The following is a 20,105-nucleotide window of genomic DNA, read 5'->3' on the forward strand; positions in this document are numbered from 1 at the left end:
TTTCGATCAATCTAATATAATATAATATAATATAATAATATAATAATAAAAAATATATATATATATATATAAAAAGATAGATATCTATATATCTATATATAGATATATATCCATATATCTATCTGTCTCTATCTTTTCCTCCCGAATTAAGCTGTGAAACGGCTAAAACGTTACCGTTTTACCTCGTCTGGCCCGCCTGTTGACCATCAGCACCGTCATCTTCCTGGTCCCGCCGTAATGCACCGCCAAAAGCCTGCCGACCATTGGCTCCGACGAGTTTTCCTTCGGTTTCGCGTTGGAGAAGACGATCGCGAACTGGTCGTCGTCCCATGCTTCTCGAAGATCCGTCGTCAACTCTGCGGAAAGTTTCTCTATTCGATCATCGAGCCAATCGCGTAGCCCCCAAACTAGGCCCGATCCACCCCTGCGTTTACAAGACGCAAATTGCAATCTGCCGCTACAGACTCTCGTCGCTTTCGTGAATAAGAAATCGTCGGATCACAATTCGATACCAGTTCGGAGACTCTTCTGCCCGAAGCGGAACAACGTCGACGCGAGGGTCAACGACTTGCCCCCCGGGTTGATGTAACAGGTGGTGCGAAGAGTCAGCCGGCAAAAGGACGAGGCCACCCGACGAATATATATATATATATATATATATATATATATATATATATATATATATATATATATATGTATATGTCGCGAACCGAGCGCGTCGAACGTTCGCCAATTAGCCATCGCGATCGAGAAAGGAACCATCCGGTCGTTTTTAGAGAGCGTCGAACGGTTGGCTGTTCGCGGAGATCGTCGAATGTGAAAATAGCGAACGCGGGATTAGAACGCGACACGAGCGGAGAGACGATTCGCCGTTACCGGGTTTCTTGTCAACATTTACGGCGACTGGTTTCCGATCCGGCGAGTGTATTATGGGAATGCAGCTCCGGAGGCGCAAGGCGTTTCCCTTTACTTTTAATTGCGATACATGGCATGGCTCCGAGGATCCGAGCCAGAAAAGAACGCAACTGATCGTGACCGATGAGACGCGAAAAATCGCCGATGCTTCTTAACGCCGAGAACAGGCAACTATTTTTTCGCGTGTTATTATTATCCCATTGTATGCAAGATCCGTGGCTTGGAACTTGTTCGTCTGTTCGGAGCTTTCGAGACGGTCCACAATTGTATTTACTTGCACGCGTCTTACCTTTATCGGCCGTGAGATTGGAATCGACGCGGTAAACGGTCAGAAGCACCGCGACGATCGACGCACGGAGGATCCGCATTTTCTTTCACCGTCCGAAATCGGTTCACGTGGTCCTTTCGGTGGTCGCGGTGTCCAACGGAGATCCTTGCGAACAGAATTCACCGATTCGACTTCTCTCGAGCGCGGAGAATTCACGGTTCACTTTTTTCCCTCGGACGTTTCGACTTGAGGCAACGCATGCCTCGAGATGTCCAGCGAGTAAATAGATCGCAGGACGTTGGCGTTCGTCGACTGAGACGAGGAAAAGCCTACGAGCGACTTTATACGTTACCCACGGGAATGTTGAAGTAGAGCCGCAAGTACGGAGCGCGGTCGTCCGCGGTCCGCGCATGAACAAGACAATCAAACGAATCTGCGCAAAATTATCGATCGACTATAGGAAATAGTCACGGTTTTATTGTTTATTTATCATGGAAGAGCAAGAAACACCTCGACGAGTCAATATAACGATGATAATAATCTTTTATTATGTATAAAGTAGTACTTTTGATTTAACTTGAACGCGAGGCGTTGCTTCACTTTGTGTTATAATTTCGTTAACGTGTCTAATACTGTTGGTAGTACCATATTATTTATGAAACTGCTTGTTTAAGAGTACCAGTTGCTGTTCATACGATCGCGAGTCACTCGATGGTTTACAGCAACTTGTTTCTCGAACACGAAGGCGGCGGGTTTCACTGTATGCCCAGCGAGTTTTCTGAAAAGTGAAAATGAAAAGTTAAAGGACCGAATGGGAACTGGTAAATTCGACGTAGCATCGATCTTAACACGTTGAATGCCACGGGGGTCACCGGTGACCGGCGCTTAACTTGGCGGTGACGCCATGGGGGCCACCGGTGACCGGCGCGCCCAAATTGATAGAAATATATATGATTTAAAACAAATGTCAATATCTAAAATTTTCTATTATTACCATCGTCGATTCAAACAGTGACCCCTGTCGCAATTAACATGTCAAACATGCTTATACACTGTAACTTATCTATTGCAGATGATATTTCAACATTATATGTATCGCATAAAAGAAAATTCATCATTTCTGTAAAACCGGCGTGGCATTCAACGTGTTAAGCGGTGTTTCGAAATTCTTGTGACCTGTTTTCGATCTCCTTACCTTCGGCGCATCTGTACTCCATGTCCGACCAAATGATGTTCTCTTGAGAGAAGCAATAAAGCCCGAGTTTGCCACCCTTCAGAGTCGAATCGTGCAACTCTCCGGAATCGGTGATCAATTTTGCACCTTGATAGAGCTTGAATCGAATCAAACCGATTTTCGGTCTGTGAGACAGCTGCCATCGGTACGTGGTGCGCGCCACCCAGCCGACTTTATTCGGATCCTTCCAGAGTATCTTCGTTTGGTTCGGCACGTCCTGATTGTGCCAGAGGCTGTTTCTGAGATGTATTCCGGGACCCGTGTTCGAATCGACAAGCTTCAAAACGATTCCGGCATCGGCGTAGGCCGGGAACGGTTTGTTCTCCCAATACTGCTGAGCACCTTTCTTCCAAGATACCACGTAGAATTTATGATTGCTCTGGTAAGAGAATACGAAGCCAACAAAATCGTCGTCGCTGTTGTCGTCGATGTAAAAAGTGCCGTCGAAGTCCACGCTGCTCAACGTGTCCGGCCCTGTTGAACCGAAGCGCACACGATCATTGTTACACGTGTCTACGAGCCGTCTCTCGAGCTTAACGATTGATATACTGCATACCTTAACGACAAATGTCGATTGCAAAATCGAAAAAAACAGCATTACCTATAGCAAGTCCCGGGTCGCTGTTCAAAAGTTGTTTCATCTCAGCTCCCTCGTTGGTTGCCTCCCACACAGGGTCGTTTTGCGATGATCCAACAGGATCCAGAGCGATCGTCACGTACCTTCGGAAGTCTGTTCTCGATATCATGCTGTTGTTCGGACAGTTGTCGATCGTATCGATCACGTTGTCTTTGTCGAAGTCGTTCAGGCAAGCGTCGCCTCTATCCGGACCTGAAATCACCCAGTTCGTATCCATAGCGTTACCTTCAGGGGAAAAAAGGCTTAACTTGCTCTAATCGATCGACTCAACTTACTAATAGTCTGCAGTTGATCTGGATTGTATACGTAAGGACAATTGTCCGCGTCGTTCGGCACTCCGTCGTTGTCGATGTCGTCGTCGCACACGTTTCCTACGCCGTCGTGATCGTCGTCGGCCTGATCCGCGTTCGGTACGTCGGGACAGTTGTCTCTATCGTCCTGAATGCCATCTTGGTCCCTGTCGTTGTCGTTGTCGCAAACGTCGCCCACTCCGTCGCCGTCCTTGTCCGACTGATCCGGGTTGCTAATGTTGGGGCAATTGTCGCATACGTCGCCGATCTTGTCCTTGTCGGCGTCCTCTTGACCTTTGTTCACCTTGTACGGGCAGTTGTCAACCTTGTTCGGTATGCCTAAAAATCATCCTGATTGGAACAACGTGTCAAAGGTAACTATACGAGTAAGCGATCTCGCGTTCGTTCACCGTCGTTGTCGATGTCGTCGTCGCAAGCATCGCCGATCCCGTCGTTGTCCGTGTCCTCCTGCTTCGGATTTTTCACCGTGGGACAATTGTCGCAGACATCGCCGACTTTGTCGCCGTCCTTGTCTTCCTGGCCGGGGTTCGGGTGCAACGGGCAGTTATCCTTAGCATTCGGTTTGCCGTCGTTGTCGGCGTCTGGATCGCAAGCGTCGCCTATCCCGTCGCCATCGGCGTCCTCTTGGCCACTGTTCGGTACCGTAGGACAGTTGTCCGCTTTGCACTCTCGCGCGGAGCAGCAAAGCTTCTCATCGGGTATGCCGTCGTTGTCGCTGTCTATGCCGCACTCGTATCCATCTCCTGCCCATCCCGCACGGCACTGTCAGTAAATTCAGTTTCTCATAATTCCTTGTAATCAAAAGTCGGAGAAGCGGATATCGACGCGAGATAAGACGGTTACCTTGCAGGTGTAACTTCCAGTGCCCGTGTTCGCGCACGTAGCGTTGCTTTTACAAACTGTAACCTCGTCCGGACAAAGTTGGCCGTCGGGCTTGCAACCGCTCGTTCTATTGCCAAGGAATCCCGGTAGACACGAGCCGCACTTGTAGGATCCCTAAGAAACAACTCGGATGAAAATATTTGAAAAAACGACGTGACTGACAGATATACGTATCTATGTATATATTATATACCACCGTGTTGATGCATTGTACAAATTTGCCGCAGCCACCGTTGTCGACGCCGCACTCGTTTATGTCCCGGCAGACCTGCTTGTGGGCCTTCGCGTGGTCCAGGTCGCTTCCTTCCACGCTGGATCCGTTGAGCCCTTTCGGGCAGGCTTCGCATCTGTACCCGGGATACAGATTCGTGCATTTTACCCCGGGATAGCAAGGCTTAGCGATCTGACACACGTCCACGGTGACGCACGATGACGAGGTACTACCGGGGCAGCCTGGCAGACAAGGATTCTTCGCACATGGAGTACTCGATTGGACGCAACGGTACCCGTCGCCGATGTACCCGGCCGAGCAACGTCCGCACTTTGGCCCCTGCGGCGTATTGCGACAATAGTGTCCCGGCAGACAGGGCGATTTGTATTCGCATGTAAGTATCACCGGCGCATCTAAAATAAACTGCATATTGTAGTATCGTAATTTAGTGGGTACGTTTGGAACGAGGAGGAGTGTTGGGCTCAGGAGACCGTAGTTTTAAGACTTTGTATTTATGGGGTAGGCAATAGAAGAGAAACGTTGGCGAAGGCCGCGGGTCAGATGAAAGAAACCTTTGGCGACGGACATCCGGCGGATGCGATTGTCACGTTTTTAGAAAAGGCAGGCGTTGGGAGCGTGTTTGAAGTGGTCAGAGAGTGTTCGAGGAGTCGTCGAGTGAGGAGTGTTGCAAGTTGTAGAATTAAGTGAAATAGTTGCGATCCTAGTTGTAGGTACGGTACGCGATATTTCCTGTCTTCATCACGTTTAGTCCTTTCCTAATCGATACAGATTCAATATTGTTTAAATATTGGACAATTTCTACAATATCTTTAGGCACGAAAGTACTTTATACTCTATACATATACCTATTTACTGTATACGCATAGTAGATGGAGGAAAACTGGGTAAAGAAGGAACACTTTGGACCTCGCCTTCGTGGCGAATTCGAAGGTTTCTCGAAGTCTTAGGACCCAAGGTGCCTAAGTGAAACCTGACTCACCGCTTTCTTCGTTGTCACTGCAGGCTGCGCAGCTGTTGATCAAATATCGAAGGTATCTTGTCTCCGCTTTCTGAAAGCAAAAATATTGTTATTCAGATATTGATTGTTTTGCATCGTGCCGAGAATGAAAACACTCACGCACGAATGTAATTCCTTCCAAACCGATCTGATTCCGCTGATCAGATCGTCGATGGCGCCCACTATGTAACTCTCCGTCAGGTTTTCGGCTGCAAATTTCGAATAGTAAGCGATATTTTTCACAAACGATCGGCGAACTATGAAAGTGCTTCGGCAACTGTTTTTGAATATTTATTATTTGTACCTAAACAGCGTAGTTCACCCCTTGTACTATAACAACGAGTCAATGATGATTTTATACATAATCTATTAAAAAAATATAAAGTTAATATAAAGACCATATAATTAAATATAAAGACCATCAAATAACTTTAAATGATTTTTAAATGCATTGTTTCTGAGATAATCGACCGTTCCGAGATTTTCGGCGGATCTTCACAGTAAGCGATTTCTATCCATTTCCATATTTCACACCGGATTTGGCACCAACGCCTTGGCTATGCCAGATACAGGTCAAATCCAGACCAAACCTTGTAGCGCTTCCGCATCTGCCTCTGTGCGAGTCCTCTTCAAACGACACGTTTTGCTACAAGGTTCCGCAAAGATTTGCCATTGATTTGGCACCGTCGTGCGTCTGGTGCCAAATACCGAGCAGAGACTTCTTTCCAAACGCACATAATACCAAATAATAAAAATAATAAATATAATAACCAAATGCACATAAACCTCGAAAATTGCACTACCGAGCGTTTTACATGTATGTATATGGTCGAAGCAGACTTGACCAACTTATGCAATAATTACCTCTTCCTTTAGTATTCCTGATGCGCATACTTCGCGCCCTAAACCCTTTCTTATAAATTAGCTCGGCTAAATCGACAGAATCCAATTTCCCTACGTTTCCAATCGGAAGTCTCACTTTGCGAGTAACCTTATTGTTGTCATCGTCGACCCATAAACCATTGCCGTTATCATCGAGCGTGCCCTCGACTCCATCGTCCGGGTCTGAAACCACCGTTTTCATTATATTTAATTAAATGCCGTTAATTATTGCTAATTAATAAACCACTTTTCCAATTTCATTAAAAAAAAAATTTCATTAAAATTCGTTACCTTCTTCGATCACAATACCGGAATCAACGAAATTTGCGACAAGCAAAACCGCGGCACTGAATGCCGCGATAGTTAATGTTTGCATGTTCGATCACTACTTTGTCCCGTTCGTTTCGATTGATGCTCGTCAAGTTTGACGAGAAAGTGTTCGAATATCTCTTTATATGGTATTCCGAATCCATATCGCAAGCAAAAACACCTGTTTCGCAAACATTTGTACAATTTCCGTAATTCCGTTTTATCAGTCTTCAACAGATTACGCCGACCAACACAAACTTGCATTTAAGGCACAAGCTATCTCGATCTTCTCATCCGAAGTATGAATAGATGAGCCCTCGTCTATTGTGATCAAGGTGACAGTTATACAAAAGGACAGTAGGCATTTTTATCGCAATGCCTTTGTACTTCCAGAGAAAACATGTATCTCTTGAACAGTCTTATCCAACTTCGGGGAACATGACGTTGATTTCATGATTGCATTTCCCGGTATAAAATACTTATCACATAATATGATTGGCTTGTGTAAACAGAATGGCTGCAAGATACATTTCTGTATTAGCAGATGTCATTAGGGACTCCACCTTTATTGTGAATCAGTTTCCGTTACGATTAGTGAAACAAACAAATCTTATCTCCATTAATATTATCGAGGTTTTTAATTTTATACGCTCCTGATCGATCTGGTCCGAATCGTGCCGATTTTCTTTCTCGTTCAGATTTGGCATTTCTGCTTTCGGACATTCTAAAATATTCTAAAATATTCTTCGGATATTCTAAAATAAAGCTCAACATTAATAGCTCATCGACAAAGTCGCAGATAGCACTTGCGCTAAGGAAGAAAGTTACATCAAAAGACCTCAAACCTTTTGGGACACTCTGTACATGCAACACGCTTGAATCTCTCTTGCATGATCGTATTTGAATCTCTTTTACATAAGCATGAACATATAATGATACCGCTAACAATTAAGCACTACCAAAAATCAAATCCGCGTGATGGCGCTGCCCGATCAAAATCGATTCACTCGATAACGGAATACGAGTTTATCGACCGAACCGTCCGAAAATGCTTCAAGATTCAAGATCTATCGCTGTCCATTGTTTTCATTTCATAAATATTGATCGTAATTGGGTGACATTAAAAATTCTGTGGAAACCGTAGAAAATTAATATTCTCTTATGTTGGAGAACATATAAATACATATAATATGCATTGGATTCTGTTCAAACAGATTCAAATCAACATGTTTTCAATGTTTTCACGCTGTCAGGCGAACCAACGCACAAAAGTGTAGACTGTACCAGTGAGTGTACACACAGCGGCCAGCAGATAGCGGACCACGGTGGACCAAGCGGACGCAGCAGACCCGGGCTGATCCGGGCAGCGGACGCAACGGACTGTGGACCACAGCAATGGTACCAATCTTGCAACAATAAACGATGCACATACGATAAATGCAATTAGACGGCAACTTCATCATCAACTTACCATACTGTCAAAGAAACGTCGAAAATGTGGAAAAAGCGTAGATACAGTGGTAAATTTTTGTCACGTTTATTATAACGACCGAAGAATGCGATCATGTGGCCGACGAGGCACGAAACGATGACCCGTGATGAATGTAGAAAATGTTTACGATATTTGGGTAAGGTTAAGATCCAGACAATTTGTTTTCTTTGCTAGCGTTTAAGTTTTTCGAGCTTTATGGTAAATGTACCCAAAGAATCTAAACGATCGTTGATGCAATAACCTTGTAATTTTTATTAACGTCACTGCTGTGTGTGTGTGTGTTGCACGATTAATCAAGATCAAGTTGTATTATTTACATACCATGGTGATCATAGAGGAATTGTGTTTTTTATTTAATACAGAATTAGATGCATATGGAAGTATGGTGTCTGTTTTGCGTGCTCAAGGACCCTTCACTAATGAGAAACAGAAATTGTTACAAGAACTTGCTAAAGTTTTACATATTTCCAATGAAAGGCATCGTGCAGAAGTACGAAGAGCTGTAAACGATGAAAAGTTAGCAACTATAGCCGAACAGTAAGCGTTTAAATACAGCTTTTATTACAGTTGGTAATAAAAAATGCTTTATGTTTGAATATTAATTTTTACTCGTTCGTGGTATAGATTAAGCGGTCCAAACACTGGCACGGATTGGACTATCGAAGGTCGTCGTGCTATTCCTCTTTTACCAAGATTAAAAGCAAGAACTGCTTTTACTACATTAGCGAATAGTTTGTCTCTCGCGACGGCAGCTGCGAACAAAAGGAATCTTCCTCTTCATGAAAAAACAGAGGATGCAAAAGGTTTTAAGGAAAACTATTATCTATTTTGGTAAATGTGTGGTTTTAGTCTGTGTAAATTAGCGTACGGTTCTAGAGCTGTAAGTCAAGAAATTCAACGATTCGACGTTTCTTTTACATATGGATTTGTATACATTTATATTTATATTTATGCATGTCCCATATTTAATATTTTGACAGATATTACAAGCAAATCTCCTGTGAAAGTGAAAATAGAGGAAAGAATACTTGATGATGCTGAGTTTTCACCTATCAAAGATAAGTTTAACGAAGAAAATATTATGGAGGAGGTAATCTAACTTAAGTCTTCGCTTCGTATTATGTGTATATCCTTTCAAATGTTTTATCTGCATCTTGAACGTTACAGGTAGCTGAGATAAATAAACAAAATTTGAATAGCGAAAGCAAGGATTTGGACACGGGTGAAAAGTGTGGCATTGTGGAAAAACGTAAAGCAACTTCTCCACTTCCAACAGCATTACCAAATAAAGTACTACAAATAAATTCAATTCGTATGATTAAATTTAGATAGAGAATTACCAAGAAAGGAATTAACGATCAAAATTTTTTTAAGATATTGGTAGTGTCGGCAAATTCTATAGGAACGTTAAATCATGGTGTTACCCCAAAAGGATGTCTGGAAAATACTATTCAGTTGTCGCGAGTCTCAACAAATTCCTTACAGCACCAAAATTTCACAATAATACCGCTTAATATTAATTGTGCAGAAGACTCTACAGGTTAAAATATATTTTATTTTAATAGATATATGGTATGTATTATGTTGAATGACGCTAAATCGTCTAAATTCTAGATCTAGAACCTAAAACAACTGCGGTAGCAGAAAATTTTGTCAACCACGGAGCAGTATCGTCTAGTAGTCCTACGAATTCCGTCGTCCCTGTGGAAATAACGAGTATCGCTAAGACTCAGGGAAAACTAATTACAACACAAAGTAAACTTAGTACAAAAATTGGGTCAGGCATTTTGATGCCCGACGGTGTACCATACACGTCGGGGAATAATTTGCAACTTGAAACTGAAGATACATCGACGCAAAATAGTTTAAGTAGTTCACAAAAAACAATAGACTCGGAGAATTCAAATTCAACTGCCAGTAGCACAAAACGTATCGTGCCCATGATACATTCTAACACGAAACCTCCGATAAATAAAGCTATAACGACAAGTAATTATCGGTATTGCCGCATCATGAAGTAGCTTAGAGTTCGCATAGTGTGAAATTAATTCATGGTTATTTTTTTCCTCAGATAATTCGCATCGATTAATAACTGTGTGTCCTGGTACAGCCGTGTCGAATGGACCAGGACCGCCTCAGCCTAAGCAGACAACAGTAACTTGTAAAAAGATACCTACTACGCTCAATAATCAAATCGCTGCCAAAATTGTACGACTTTTAAAACACTTTAATAATACGGGAGAATGACATAGAGTTTTAAAATAATTTGTTTTTAATGTTTTAGGGTGTTACATTAAATTCTAATAAAACTGTAAATATTTCTCATCATCCTAATACAAAATTAGCATCTAAAACGAATGTGATTGTTATACAAAAGGGTCAAACCAAAGGTGTAACTCTTTCTCACGCAGGCAAGGTATATCGACATTACTTAACCCGCTTCCTTATTAGTTCCTACATGCCATTCAATTGTATTTATATACTTTAGGAAGTACTCGGAAAGGTAATAGTGGGTGGCAAAAATTTGTGTGTCACGAATCAGCATAGTGCTTCTATTAATGTTTTACCGCGCCATATTACGTTAAACAATGGAGATCAATCCGTAACTATGTTATCAACAACTAATTTGCCTCAAACGGAACCCATAATATCCAACACGAAAGTAATGACCGTTGTTACATACGCATGGAAATCGCAAGAATAATTGAAAATGTGTTTATGTACTTTATTTTTCAGTCTGGTAACACCATTACGTTCAATCTTCGACAAGATGTGTTCGAGAAGAATAAAGCCCTGACCCAAATTTTCGAATCACCTAATGTTCTTACCTCGGAATCTAAGACTGTGATACAGAATGCGCACGCTCGTCTTTCGAAAGAACCAAGTAACAGTGATTCACATGTACAGGATAACGAAATCATTGTAAAAACCGATGCTATAAGTTCTGTTAAAGATGAGATACACAGGTCAGTTTGAAGTAATCAAACTTCGTTATGCAATTGTTATGTTAAAAAAAGTGCATGTAACATGAACACCTAACTTTTATCATTACTTTAAAATTTCCTTTTATAAATTAATTGTTGTAAATTCGTATTACATGATTTATAGTCCGCTTAAGTTGTTTTAAGCCATTGTAGTTCTAATACTTCATTTCGTACAGATCTTTTATTTACGATTTTTTTTACACATTTATCCAGTGTATAAGATTGAGCGCTGGTGACGCGACGGTAGCTATTTATTTCAAGAACGTTCAATACTCAGTGGAGAATCGTATGTTGGAATCGAAGATTAAGATAATTTATACTGAAAACTTTTAAGAGACTTTTCACTATGTTCATATAGATATTGAATTTAACAAAGAAAGACTGGATGTATTCCATAATGTACGTAATACATACATGTCTAACAATAAGTATTTAACTTTTAGTAGTGTTTGACCCTTTCAAACAAATGAAGTTTCTTGTTTACTAAATCATAAATAATATAAGAATCGTGCAATTACCTGATTAAGAAATTGTAATTCTACACGACTGATTGTTTTACATCTGGCATGTGCCAAATTTGTAATATATTTACAGTGCTAAGTAAAAAGTTTGTTTCTATGTTTCTGATACTTGCTCACGCTTTATATTGTTCACATGCTGTAAATATACATACGATGTAAATAGGACATTACAAAAGGTGAATAGAATAATAACGTTTATATCTTTACGAATTACAATTGTTTTTTACAGATTTTCGAATAGTTACATTTCTTCTACGTAATTTCTAAGTTGAGCTTTTGAGTGTTTTAAGTAATTAACAAAAACTTAAAAGTACTTACTAATATATACTTATAGTCTAAAGAAGAGAAATCAATTTTATTCTTTTTACCAAGAATATATAGATTTAAGAGGAAGTATCGAAACGTTTTCATGATAGTAACTGCCAATCGAAACTGCTCAAGAAAATAAATTCATCATTTCTGTATATGATTTTACGTTCAGTAGTATACATTGAGTTTAATCGAAATATGTTTAGAAGAGTTATAATCGAAATAATATGCTTAAAATTCAGTATAAATGTAACCACAATTCGTATCTACTTTGTTAGAATTTGCAATAGAATAACTAAAATGTTTTTACTGTTTGTAAATAATTACTACAATAGGTAAATTATAAATGAAAAGATAGTAATGACATTAAAATTTGTCATGTAGAAAGAGAAGCTTATTTTATTGGTAAACACGATTGTACATTTTAAAAGATCTTAATAAGGTCTAGGAGGTGGTCCGCCTCTCATCATGCCAGGAGGTGGTCCTCTCATTCCAGGAGGACCCATCGGTGGTCCTCCACGTCCCATGGGTGGCATTCCTGGTGGCATACCTATAATCGAATAAAAACATTTCATTTTTTCAAAAATAGATCCCTTCAGTAAAGGGAAGAGATTTAGTAAAATATAAATAATTACCCATCATTCCCGGTGGTGGGCCCATCATTCCTGGTGGAGGACCTCCAACTGGCATACGTGGGGGACCACCAGGATGCATCTGTGGTGGTGCTGAAACCTGACCCCTACCGCCTGGTGTCATAATTTGTTGCGACGGGCCACCAACACCCCTGACAGGTCCTTGTAACCCGGTAGGTACTCCAGCAACATTAGCAGGCATACCACGACCAGTTGCACGACCCATACCAGGTCCCGCAGCTGCTCCAGGAATAGGTACTCTAGGCAGTCCTTCTTCTGGGGGTGGAGGACCTTCTACTGTTAGAGAAACAATATTTTCTCCTCGTAAGAGTACAAAACCTAGCACACGTTTATCTTCTCTTTCTGGTTGCTTCGTATTTTTTGGTTTAATTTTACGAAATTCCTCGCAATCTCCAAGTATAAGATTCATATGTTTATCGAAAGCTTTAAACGTGCCAATAAATGTTCTAGAGTCTTGAAGAATAATTCTGACTCTGTAATTAATATGTTGTAACATCTTGTTATTCTTGCCGATCGTCTGAAACGAAAAAACCGTATTGTTAGGTTATAATGATATTACGCTTGTAATACTACAAATACTTGCGCTTTGTTATTTTATATTTACCATTTTGATAATATACTGGTCCTTAACTTTTACGTATCAGAAAGAATTTATCTGTTAACTTTTATGTGAACAATTACGGAAATGAAAATATCTCGGCGGCTTCACCTTCACCGGATTTGACAGTCGCTCAACAACAAAACTTTACCACATGAATAGATGGCGTTTTGTATATGTATGATATACGTTCTTATCCGGAACTGGCTATGAAATCGCTAGTAACTAGAACCTAGTTCCTTCTTTAGTACTGGATTGCTTTATTTATGAATTATATTTAGTATGATATTGCTTTATGTACAACGATTTTCCACCTTAATGTTATGTTTGGTGGATTAGTGCTTGTAATATTTTCAACTAAAACTTTATAATTATTTGTCGCTATTTTCCAATTACGTTGAAATTCATTACTGTCGGACGATTTTATGTTTTTGATTATAAGCTTCCGTTATCAAGGAACTTGTACCAAATATAGTTTTGTTCTTGGGTTTATGTAAAATGCCGGGACTAGACATTATTATCGGACGCATACGAGCGAGAAGCCGTATCAGTGTGAATATTGTAGTAAATCGTTTTCGGTGAAGGAGAACTTGAGCGTGCATCGTCGTAACAACAGGTAAATTATAAATTAAAAGATAGTAATGACATTAAAATTTATCATGTAGAAAGAGAAGCTTATTTTATTGGTAAACACGATTGTACATTTTAAAAGATCTTAATAAGGTCTAGGAGGTGGTCCGCCTCTCATCATGCCAGGAGGTGGTCCTCTCATTCCAGGAGGACCCATCGGTGGTCCTCCACGTCCCATGGGTGGCATTCCTGGTGGCATACCTATAATCGAATAAAAACATTTCATTTTTTCAAAAAAAGATTTCTTTCAGTAAAGGGTAGAGATTTAGTAAAATATAAATAATTACCCATCATTCCCGGTGGTGGGCCCATCATTCCTGGTGGAGGACCTCCAACTGGCATACGTGGGGGACCACCAGGATGCATCTGTGGTGGTGCTGAAACCTGACCCCTACCGCCTGGTGTCATAATTTGTTGCGACGGGCCACCAACACCCCTGACAGGTCCTTGTAACCCGGTAGGTACTCCAGCAACATTAGCAGGCATACCACGACCAGTTGCACGACCCATACCAGGTCCCGCAGCTGCTCCAGGAATAGGTACTCTAGGCAGTCCTTCTTCTGGGGGTGGAGGACCTTCCACTGTTAGAGAAACAATATTTTCCCCTCGTAAGAGTACAAAACCTAGCACACGTTTATCTTCTCTTTCTGGTTGCTTCGTATTTTTTGGTTTAATTTTACGAAATTCCTCGCAATCTCCAAGTATAAGATTCATATGTTTATCGAAAGCTTTAAACGTGCCAATAAATGTTCTAGAGTCTTGAAGAATAATTCTGACTCTGTAATTAATATGTTGTAACATCTTGTTATTCTTGCCGATCGTCTGAAACGAAAAAACCGTACTGTTAGGTTATGATGATATTACGCTTGTAATACTACAAATACTTGCGCTTTGCTATTTTATATTTACCATTTTGATAATTTACTGGCCCTTAATTTTTACGTATCAGAAAAAATTTATCTGTTAACTTTTATGTAAACAATTACGGAAATGAAAATATCTTGGCGGCTTCACCTTCGCCGGATTTGACTGTCGCTCAACAACAAAACTTTACCACATGAATAGATGGCGTTTTGTATATGTATGATATACGTTCTTATCCGAAACTGGCTATGAAATCCCTAGTAACTAGAACCTAGTTCCTTCTTTAGTACTGGATTGCTTTATGTATGAATTATATTTAGTATGATATTGCTTTATGTACAATGATTTTCCACCTTAATGTTATGTTTGGTGGATTAGTGCTTGTAATATTTTCAACTAAAACTTTATAATTATTTGTCGCTATTTTCCAATTACGTTGAAATTCATTACTGTCGGACGATTTTATATGTTTTTGATTATAAGCTTCCGTTCTCAAGGAACTTGTACCAAATATAGTTTTGTTCTTGGGTTTATGTAAAATGCCGGGAACTTTGGGTAATTTTTCATCTTCTTGTAAATTTGAATATAAGCTGCTCATAGCATTCATTATTTCTTTAATTTTACTTTGCTGCAACTCGTTCGTATTTGTATCAAAATATAGATATTTACTAGGTACGTTTGTAATTATATTTTGATTTATTCTGTCACAATAATATAAAATCGATTGTGTTTTTGTAGCATTAGAGAATACAGTCTTTCCTTCACCTGTAGTTAATAATCTTCCATTCTTTTTGTTAAGGTGATCATTTTTAGACTTTAGTATACCTTTTGGTAATCCGAAAGAGATAAAAGGCACACGTTTCACTACGAGTTTTTCAACAATATAATCGCATTCTTGAGATTTTTCATTGAAAAAACTTTCATGGGAGTCCTTTTTGCGAATGACTTTAAAGCAACTAAAAAGGAACTTGTAACAATTTCTTTTAGTACCAGAAGCAGAATAATTTTGGGATGAATCAGAAATTTTAGTTTCAATCGAAATAATAGAATTTTGTAGTTTGCTGTTCTTCATTTTGAAGATCCTTTACCATAGTATGATATAATTTAATTATTATGATTTTCTAAATTCTTCGTTTCCGACGTTGAAGTTCTGTCATCTCGTCGTCAATTTTTAATGGCTATCGTAACATAATGTATGTAGATTTTTATTTTAACATTTTAAAACAATTTGGTACACACATACTTTTGTCATAAAACATGTTTCTCTATCCAGCCTGAGCGTGGCGCTTTGTATCTTTTATAGCCTATCAACGGGTCAAATGAAGCTCAGAAATTTATACATGACTTATGCATAGATGTAGTAATATAATAAATATTGAAAGAAGAATTCGGGTTCATGTAATTATTTTTTCATTATCAAGAATAATTAGATCAATGTATGGGTGATTATCATGGCAGCAGTGAAAGCAAATACATCAACATCACCTTCTGTTGAATTAAGTTCATATCGTGATCAACATTTTAAGGTTTGTTGACCGACGCTACTTAACCATTTTTTATGCAGTGCTTTTATATATTATATATAATTATATATATATATATATATTAACGAAACCTTGAAATATTGGTTATTGCATGTTCTAGAAGTTCGTGTACAGTCGTTTAGTTACTAATAATGTTTTCTTTTACCAGGGCTCGAGAGCCGAACAAGATAGGTTATTGAGGAATTCTACCACTTTGTATGTTGGTAATTTATCTTTTTATACTACAGAAGAACAAATATACGAATTGTTTTCAAAATGCGGCGATATTAGGCGAATTATAATGGGTTTAGACAAGTATAAAAAGACACCTTGCGGATTCTGCTTTGTTGAATATTATCAAAGAGCAGACGCTGAAAGCTGTATGCGATACATCAATGGAACACGTTTAGATGACAGAATAATCAGAACAGATTGGGATGCTGGTTTTATTGAAGGCAGACAATACGGAAGAGGAAAGACTGGAGGCCAAGTATGCGCTATTATTTTGTATAATGCAATTATTTTGTGCAAAATAATATATGTTACGTTTACTTAGGTGAGAGACGAATACAGATCAGACTTTGACAGTGGAAGAGGAGGATTTGGTAAAATAATGCAGCAGAAAGTGACACCAATTGCCGATGGAGGCTTTGGACGTTAAAATTTGGATTGTACACGAATTCCGGCTCAAGATTTTGTATGTGTAAATAAGCTATAATAGTATTCGATCTGTCGCATTTACAAATACAAATTATATCTAGGCTTTGATTTTAAGAGTTGTAAATATATATGAAAGTTAAGTATGAACTCATGACACTGGTAAAAATTATTAAATTTTAGCAAGTACCGTATTAAGGGGGATTATTTCTTAAACAGCAGTAATCCACGGCATCAGCTTTTTTTATGCTGCAATTATGCCATAATTAATCTTCATATAGGAGAGATTTAGTTTGGGATTTTACCGCTATGTAATGATGGAGTTTCTATACCTGTGAGCTGGCATTTTATGAGAAATTAATTAACTTGCGAACTAACAACTCAAATTTAACATTCTTAACTTTAAACTGTTCGTAATGATCGCGTGCATCAGTCCTATATTTCAGATTGCTATAATTATGTCTATGTTTTCTAAAAAATAGATAAACGTCCACCTAAACCTGTTCACTCAAAAAAAAATTTGATGTATAGAATATAATATAATATTTTGAAGATACAAAAATGTCTAGAAAATTCTCCTGCAATTATATTATACAAGAAAGTTGATTTATTATTTATAATATAAATAGAGAAAATTGATTACTTATCATAGCTACGGATGATTTTTGTAGAGTTGTAGTAAATTGTATAAAGTAAGAATTGAAAGAATATCCTGATCATGCAGAAATTTTCAAGAGCATCCTGCATCTGTATTATACAAAAAGGTTTATTTATGGATGTATATTTGTGGATTTGAAAATTAAAAATATATTTGCGACGGGAGTAGCGCCACTTGTGGTAAAATTTCAAATTGATAGACAAATTACGGTCTGTAGATAATTCGTAGAAACATCAGACGGCACCATTGTGCATTTCCAAAGATATATTACTCTGTTGGTAAATTTCTCCAACAGTTTAAGCGTTTTACCACTACGCAAAGTGGCGCTATACGAACCTTGAATAAAGCGCGGTAAAGTTGATGTGTTATATGGTCACTATTTTCTGAGCTGAATATTATTGAAAGAATAATTTTTGGCATGTCTGTATTGCCGTGAGAATTTTGGAACTTCTGTAAATTAAATTAAAGCTAGAGAGTCACACTTTATGATATAGTTGTTCACGCGGCCTGATCGATAAAAGATAAAACGAAATAATCGTGCGAGTTTGGTGGTGTATCATTGAGTTTCGTTTTATATTGCATAACAAATCGTCGTCACCTGCTTACTTTTCGGCCTATGCTAAAAGAAATGTGAAAAATGCGTCGTCAACAATGTGTGTGTTAGCGGCAGCTTATTTTCAAGGGAAATCAGTAATTTATGGTAGGGTCAGGGTTTGAGTATAGTCTCTTAAGATATACATACATAGTTCTGTTGGCGGACAAATCTTAGGTGATGGTTGGCAACACGAAATTGTGTATCCGATGCGATTCGTTGACACATGTTTAGAAAGTTATGCAGGCGACCTGAGGTCATACTGGTTTCTCAAAGAACAAGGATATTTTTCCTGAAAGATTTGGTTATAGAGAAGAGTAATAAAATAATTAATAATAAATAATAATAATAAGCATTAATAAAATTTATATTATTATATTATTATATTTATATTATTGATAGCATTATAATAAATAATTAATAATTAGTAATAAATGCATAGAAGAGCATAACCGATCAGGCACATAATCCACAGAATAGGAAAATAAGTTATAAACGGCGAATCGTCATTAAGACTCTCTAAACATCACATCTCTATACCATGTTATCAATCTACTATCTTTCACACCAAATATCCGTAAAACATACCTACTTACTCCATCCCCACTCCACTTAACTTTCCACTATCTGTACCATTTTCCAACGTACTCGATAGCAGTACCAAACCACGCTTACATCCGACCCTCCCTAAAAGATCGCCCAATACCTCCAAAGCAGATCAGTTTCAATGTTTAAAGTAAACAGCCATTTTCAAAATCACGATAGAGATCAGTTCTTTGGACAGGATGGTTTTCCTCGCTCGGAACTCAATAAATTTTATCAAAAGATAAATGAATCTATATACCATTAATATATATATTATAAACTAATTAATCAAAAGAGAATTAATCTATATACCAATCGATAAAATTCGTTTGCTGCTTATTGAAAATGCGCTTCGATTCTGTAGGGCGTATACATGTACCTATATGACCTTGAAATGTAATACACGGTGAGGTGTAAGTTGGCGGCATACACGTGGGATGAAGTCATTGACCTTAAGAATACTTTCCACTTTCTATTTAATACGACCACGTTGGTCTGACCTCGTTTAGTTAATCCAACACTTCCCCTGTTATTTCTATGGTCACTGATGTATTTATAATTAATGACAATAATACTTGTAAATAATAATGCAATCATTGATAGTAGCAGTTACACATTTGATGTACAAAAGAGAATACATGTAGTACGTGAATCCAATATTTACATAAAAATAATAAGTGACATAGAAAGTATATCTCTGTCCATTTTTACTACAGTCATTATACTGTTCGTCTCCTGCTATACATTTTCTTATGATACGTTATCAGGCAAGAAGTATGAAAGAGAAGCGTTCACTTTGTTATAAATATCGGCATCTGGGTCCGCACACGAGTATCGTGGCCTATTCGAAAGAAAAAGGATGGGCTGACCAATGTTCTCTGTTCTGTTTGCAACTTTGGTTTCGGTATGATCACGAGTCATTTCTGAGGTCGCCGCTGGCATAGCTTAAAACAAGTCGCGTTGAGATTGGTCAAGGTACGACATCGTTCTAGAGTTGATTGCTACCTCGATCCTTACCCCACCGGTCTTCGCTCCCCGCTCTTCAGATTTCTAGTTGGTCCATGCCCCCCCCCCCCCCCCCCACTATTACTGTTCAACCTCTTCTATCTTCGAACCCTCGTTGATCTCGCCGCGTTCCCGACACTGTGTGTGTTTGGAACCACGTAAATCGTGTTGACCCACGTGTCGTCCCAGGACCGTCTTCCGCAATCGTTGCGCCTCGTTCTTTATAAATTTCCGATAAATTTTATTATCGCTTGTTCGTCAGTCCAAGTATAATATTATTTCTGTGTGGTATTACATTATTATTATTACATTACATTATTACTACATTACTACATTACTAATTATTATTACAGTATTACATTATTAT

At 38.8% G+C, this 20,105-nt stretch overlaps 6 protein-coding genes across 8 annotated transcripts in view; 2 read left to right on the top strand and 4 right to left on the bottom strand.

Annotated features, from left to right (window-relative positions):
• Tsp (Thrombospondin) overlaps nt 1-1,515 on the bottom strand; it is a 13,698-nt gene extending 12,183 nt beyond the window's left edge. Inside the window, exons 1-2 of the mRNA XM_033483874.2 lie at nt 1,205-1,515; nt 183-356 (exon numbers count right to left, since the gene is read on the bottom strand). Of these exons, the coding sequence (XP_033339765.2) occupies nt 183-356; nt 1,205-1,283 (253 nt within the window). The 5' untranslated portion in view covers nt 1,284-1,515. The remainder of the gene's footprint in view (nt 1-182; nt 357-1,204) is intronic.
• A 193-nt stretch (nt 1,516-1,708) lies between these two features.
• LOC117228156 (cartilage oligomeric matrix protein) lies at nt 1,709-6,832 on the bottom strand. The gene is made up of 11 exons (XM_033483876.2): nt 6,650-6,832; nt 6,341-6,541; nt 5,597-5,685; nt 5,459-5,528; nt 4,441-4,871; nt 4,209-4,361; nt 3,755-4,127; nt 3,330-3,683; nt 3,019-3,246; nt 2,379-2,891; nt 1,709-1,961 (listed from the first exon to the last, which is right to left on the bottom strand). The coding sequence occupies exons 1-11, from the start codon at nt 6,732-6,734 to the stop codon at nt 1,939-1,941; spliced, it is 2,520 nt and encodes an 839-aa protein (XP_033339767.2). The 5' UTR covers nt 6,735-6,832; the 3' UTR covers nt 1,709-1,938.
• A 1,139-nt stretch (nt 6,833-7,971) lies between these two features.
• On the top strand, nt 7,972-11,874 carry LOC117228094 (uncharacterized). 2 transcript variants are annotated; one of them, XM_033483767.2, is made up of 12 exons: nt 7,972-8,295; nt 8,522-8,696; nt 8,784-8,962; nt 9,140-9,249; nt 9,327-9,449; nt 9,534-9,699; nt 9,774-10,148; nt 10,231-10,367; nt 10,444-10,575; nt 10,648-10,821; nt 10,896-11,125; nt 11,357-11,874. In XM_033483767.2, exons 1-12 carry the CDS (start codon nt 8,232-8,234, stop codon nt 11,361-11,363), a joined length of 1,872 nt encoding a protein of 623 aa, XP_033339658.2. In that variant the 5' UTR covers nt 7,972-8,231; the 3' UTR covers nt 11,364-11,874. The 2 variants fall into 2 exon arrangements, with proteins under 2 accessions (XP_033339658.2, XP_033339657.2); XM_033483766.2 differs by having other exon boundaries at nt 10,896-11,874.
• A 471-nt stretch (nt 11,875-12,345) lies between these two features.
• On the bottom strand, nt 12,346-13,378 carry SmB (small ribonucleoprotein particle protein SmB). The gene is made up of 3 exons (XM_033483786.2): nt 13,231-13,378; nt 12,609-13,143; nt 12,346-12,523 (listed from the first exon to the last, which is right to left on the bottom strand). The coding sequence occupies exons 1-3, from the start codon at nt 13,231-13,233 to the stop codon at nt 12,408-12,410; spliced, it is 654 nt and encodes a 217-aa protein (XP_033339677.1). The 5' UTR covers nt 13,234-13,378; the 3' UTR covers nt 12,346-12,407.
• A 151-nt stretch (nt 13,379-13,529) lies between these two features.
• Nucleotides 13,530-17,092, top strand: Cbp20 (cap binding protein 20). Of its 2 annotated transcripts, XM_033483790.2 has the most exons (4): nt 13,530-13,840; nt 16,140-16,244; nt 16,411-16,731; nt 16,798-17,092. In XM_033483790.2, the coding sequence occupies exons 2-4, from the start codon at nt 16,170-16,172 to the stop codon at nt 16,900-16,902; spliced, it is 501 nt and encodes a 166-aa protein (XP_033339681.1). In that variant the 5' UTR covers nt 13,530-13,840; nt 16,140-16,169; the 3' UTR covers nt 16,903-17,092. The 2 variants fall into 2 exon arrangements, with proteins under 2 accessions (XP_033339681.1, XP_033339680.1); XM_033483789.2 differs by lacking the exon at nt 13,530-13,840 and having other exon boundaries at nt 15,823-16,244.
• LOC117228105 (small nuclear ribonucleoprotein-associated protein B) lies at nt 13,887-14,936 on the bottom strand. The gene is made up of 3 exons (XM_033483785.2): nt 14,764-14,936; nt 14,142-14,676; nt 13,887-14,055 (listed from the first exon to the last, which is right to left on the bottom strand). The coding sequence occupies exons 1-3, from the start codon at nt 14,764-14,766 to the stop codon at nt 13,940-13,942; spliced, it is 654 nt and encodes a 217-aa protein (XP_033339676.1). The 5' UTR covers nt 14,767-14,936; the 3' UTR covers nt 13,887-13,939.
• Nucleotides 17,093-20,105: the final 3,013 nt, after the last annotated feature.

Source organism: Megalopta genalis, chromosome 6 (assembly GCF_051020955.1).
Source record: "Megalopta genalis isolate 19385.01 chromosome 6, iyMegGena1_principal, whole genome shotgun sequence".
Taxonomy (NCBI): Eukaryota; Metazoa; Arthropoda; class Insecta; order Hymenoptera; family Halictidae; genus Megalopta; species Megalopta genalis.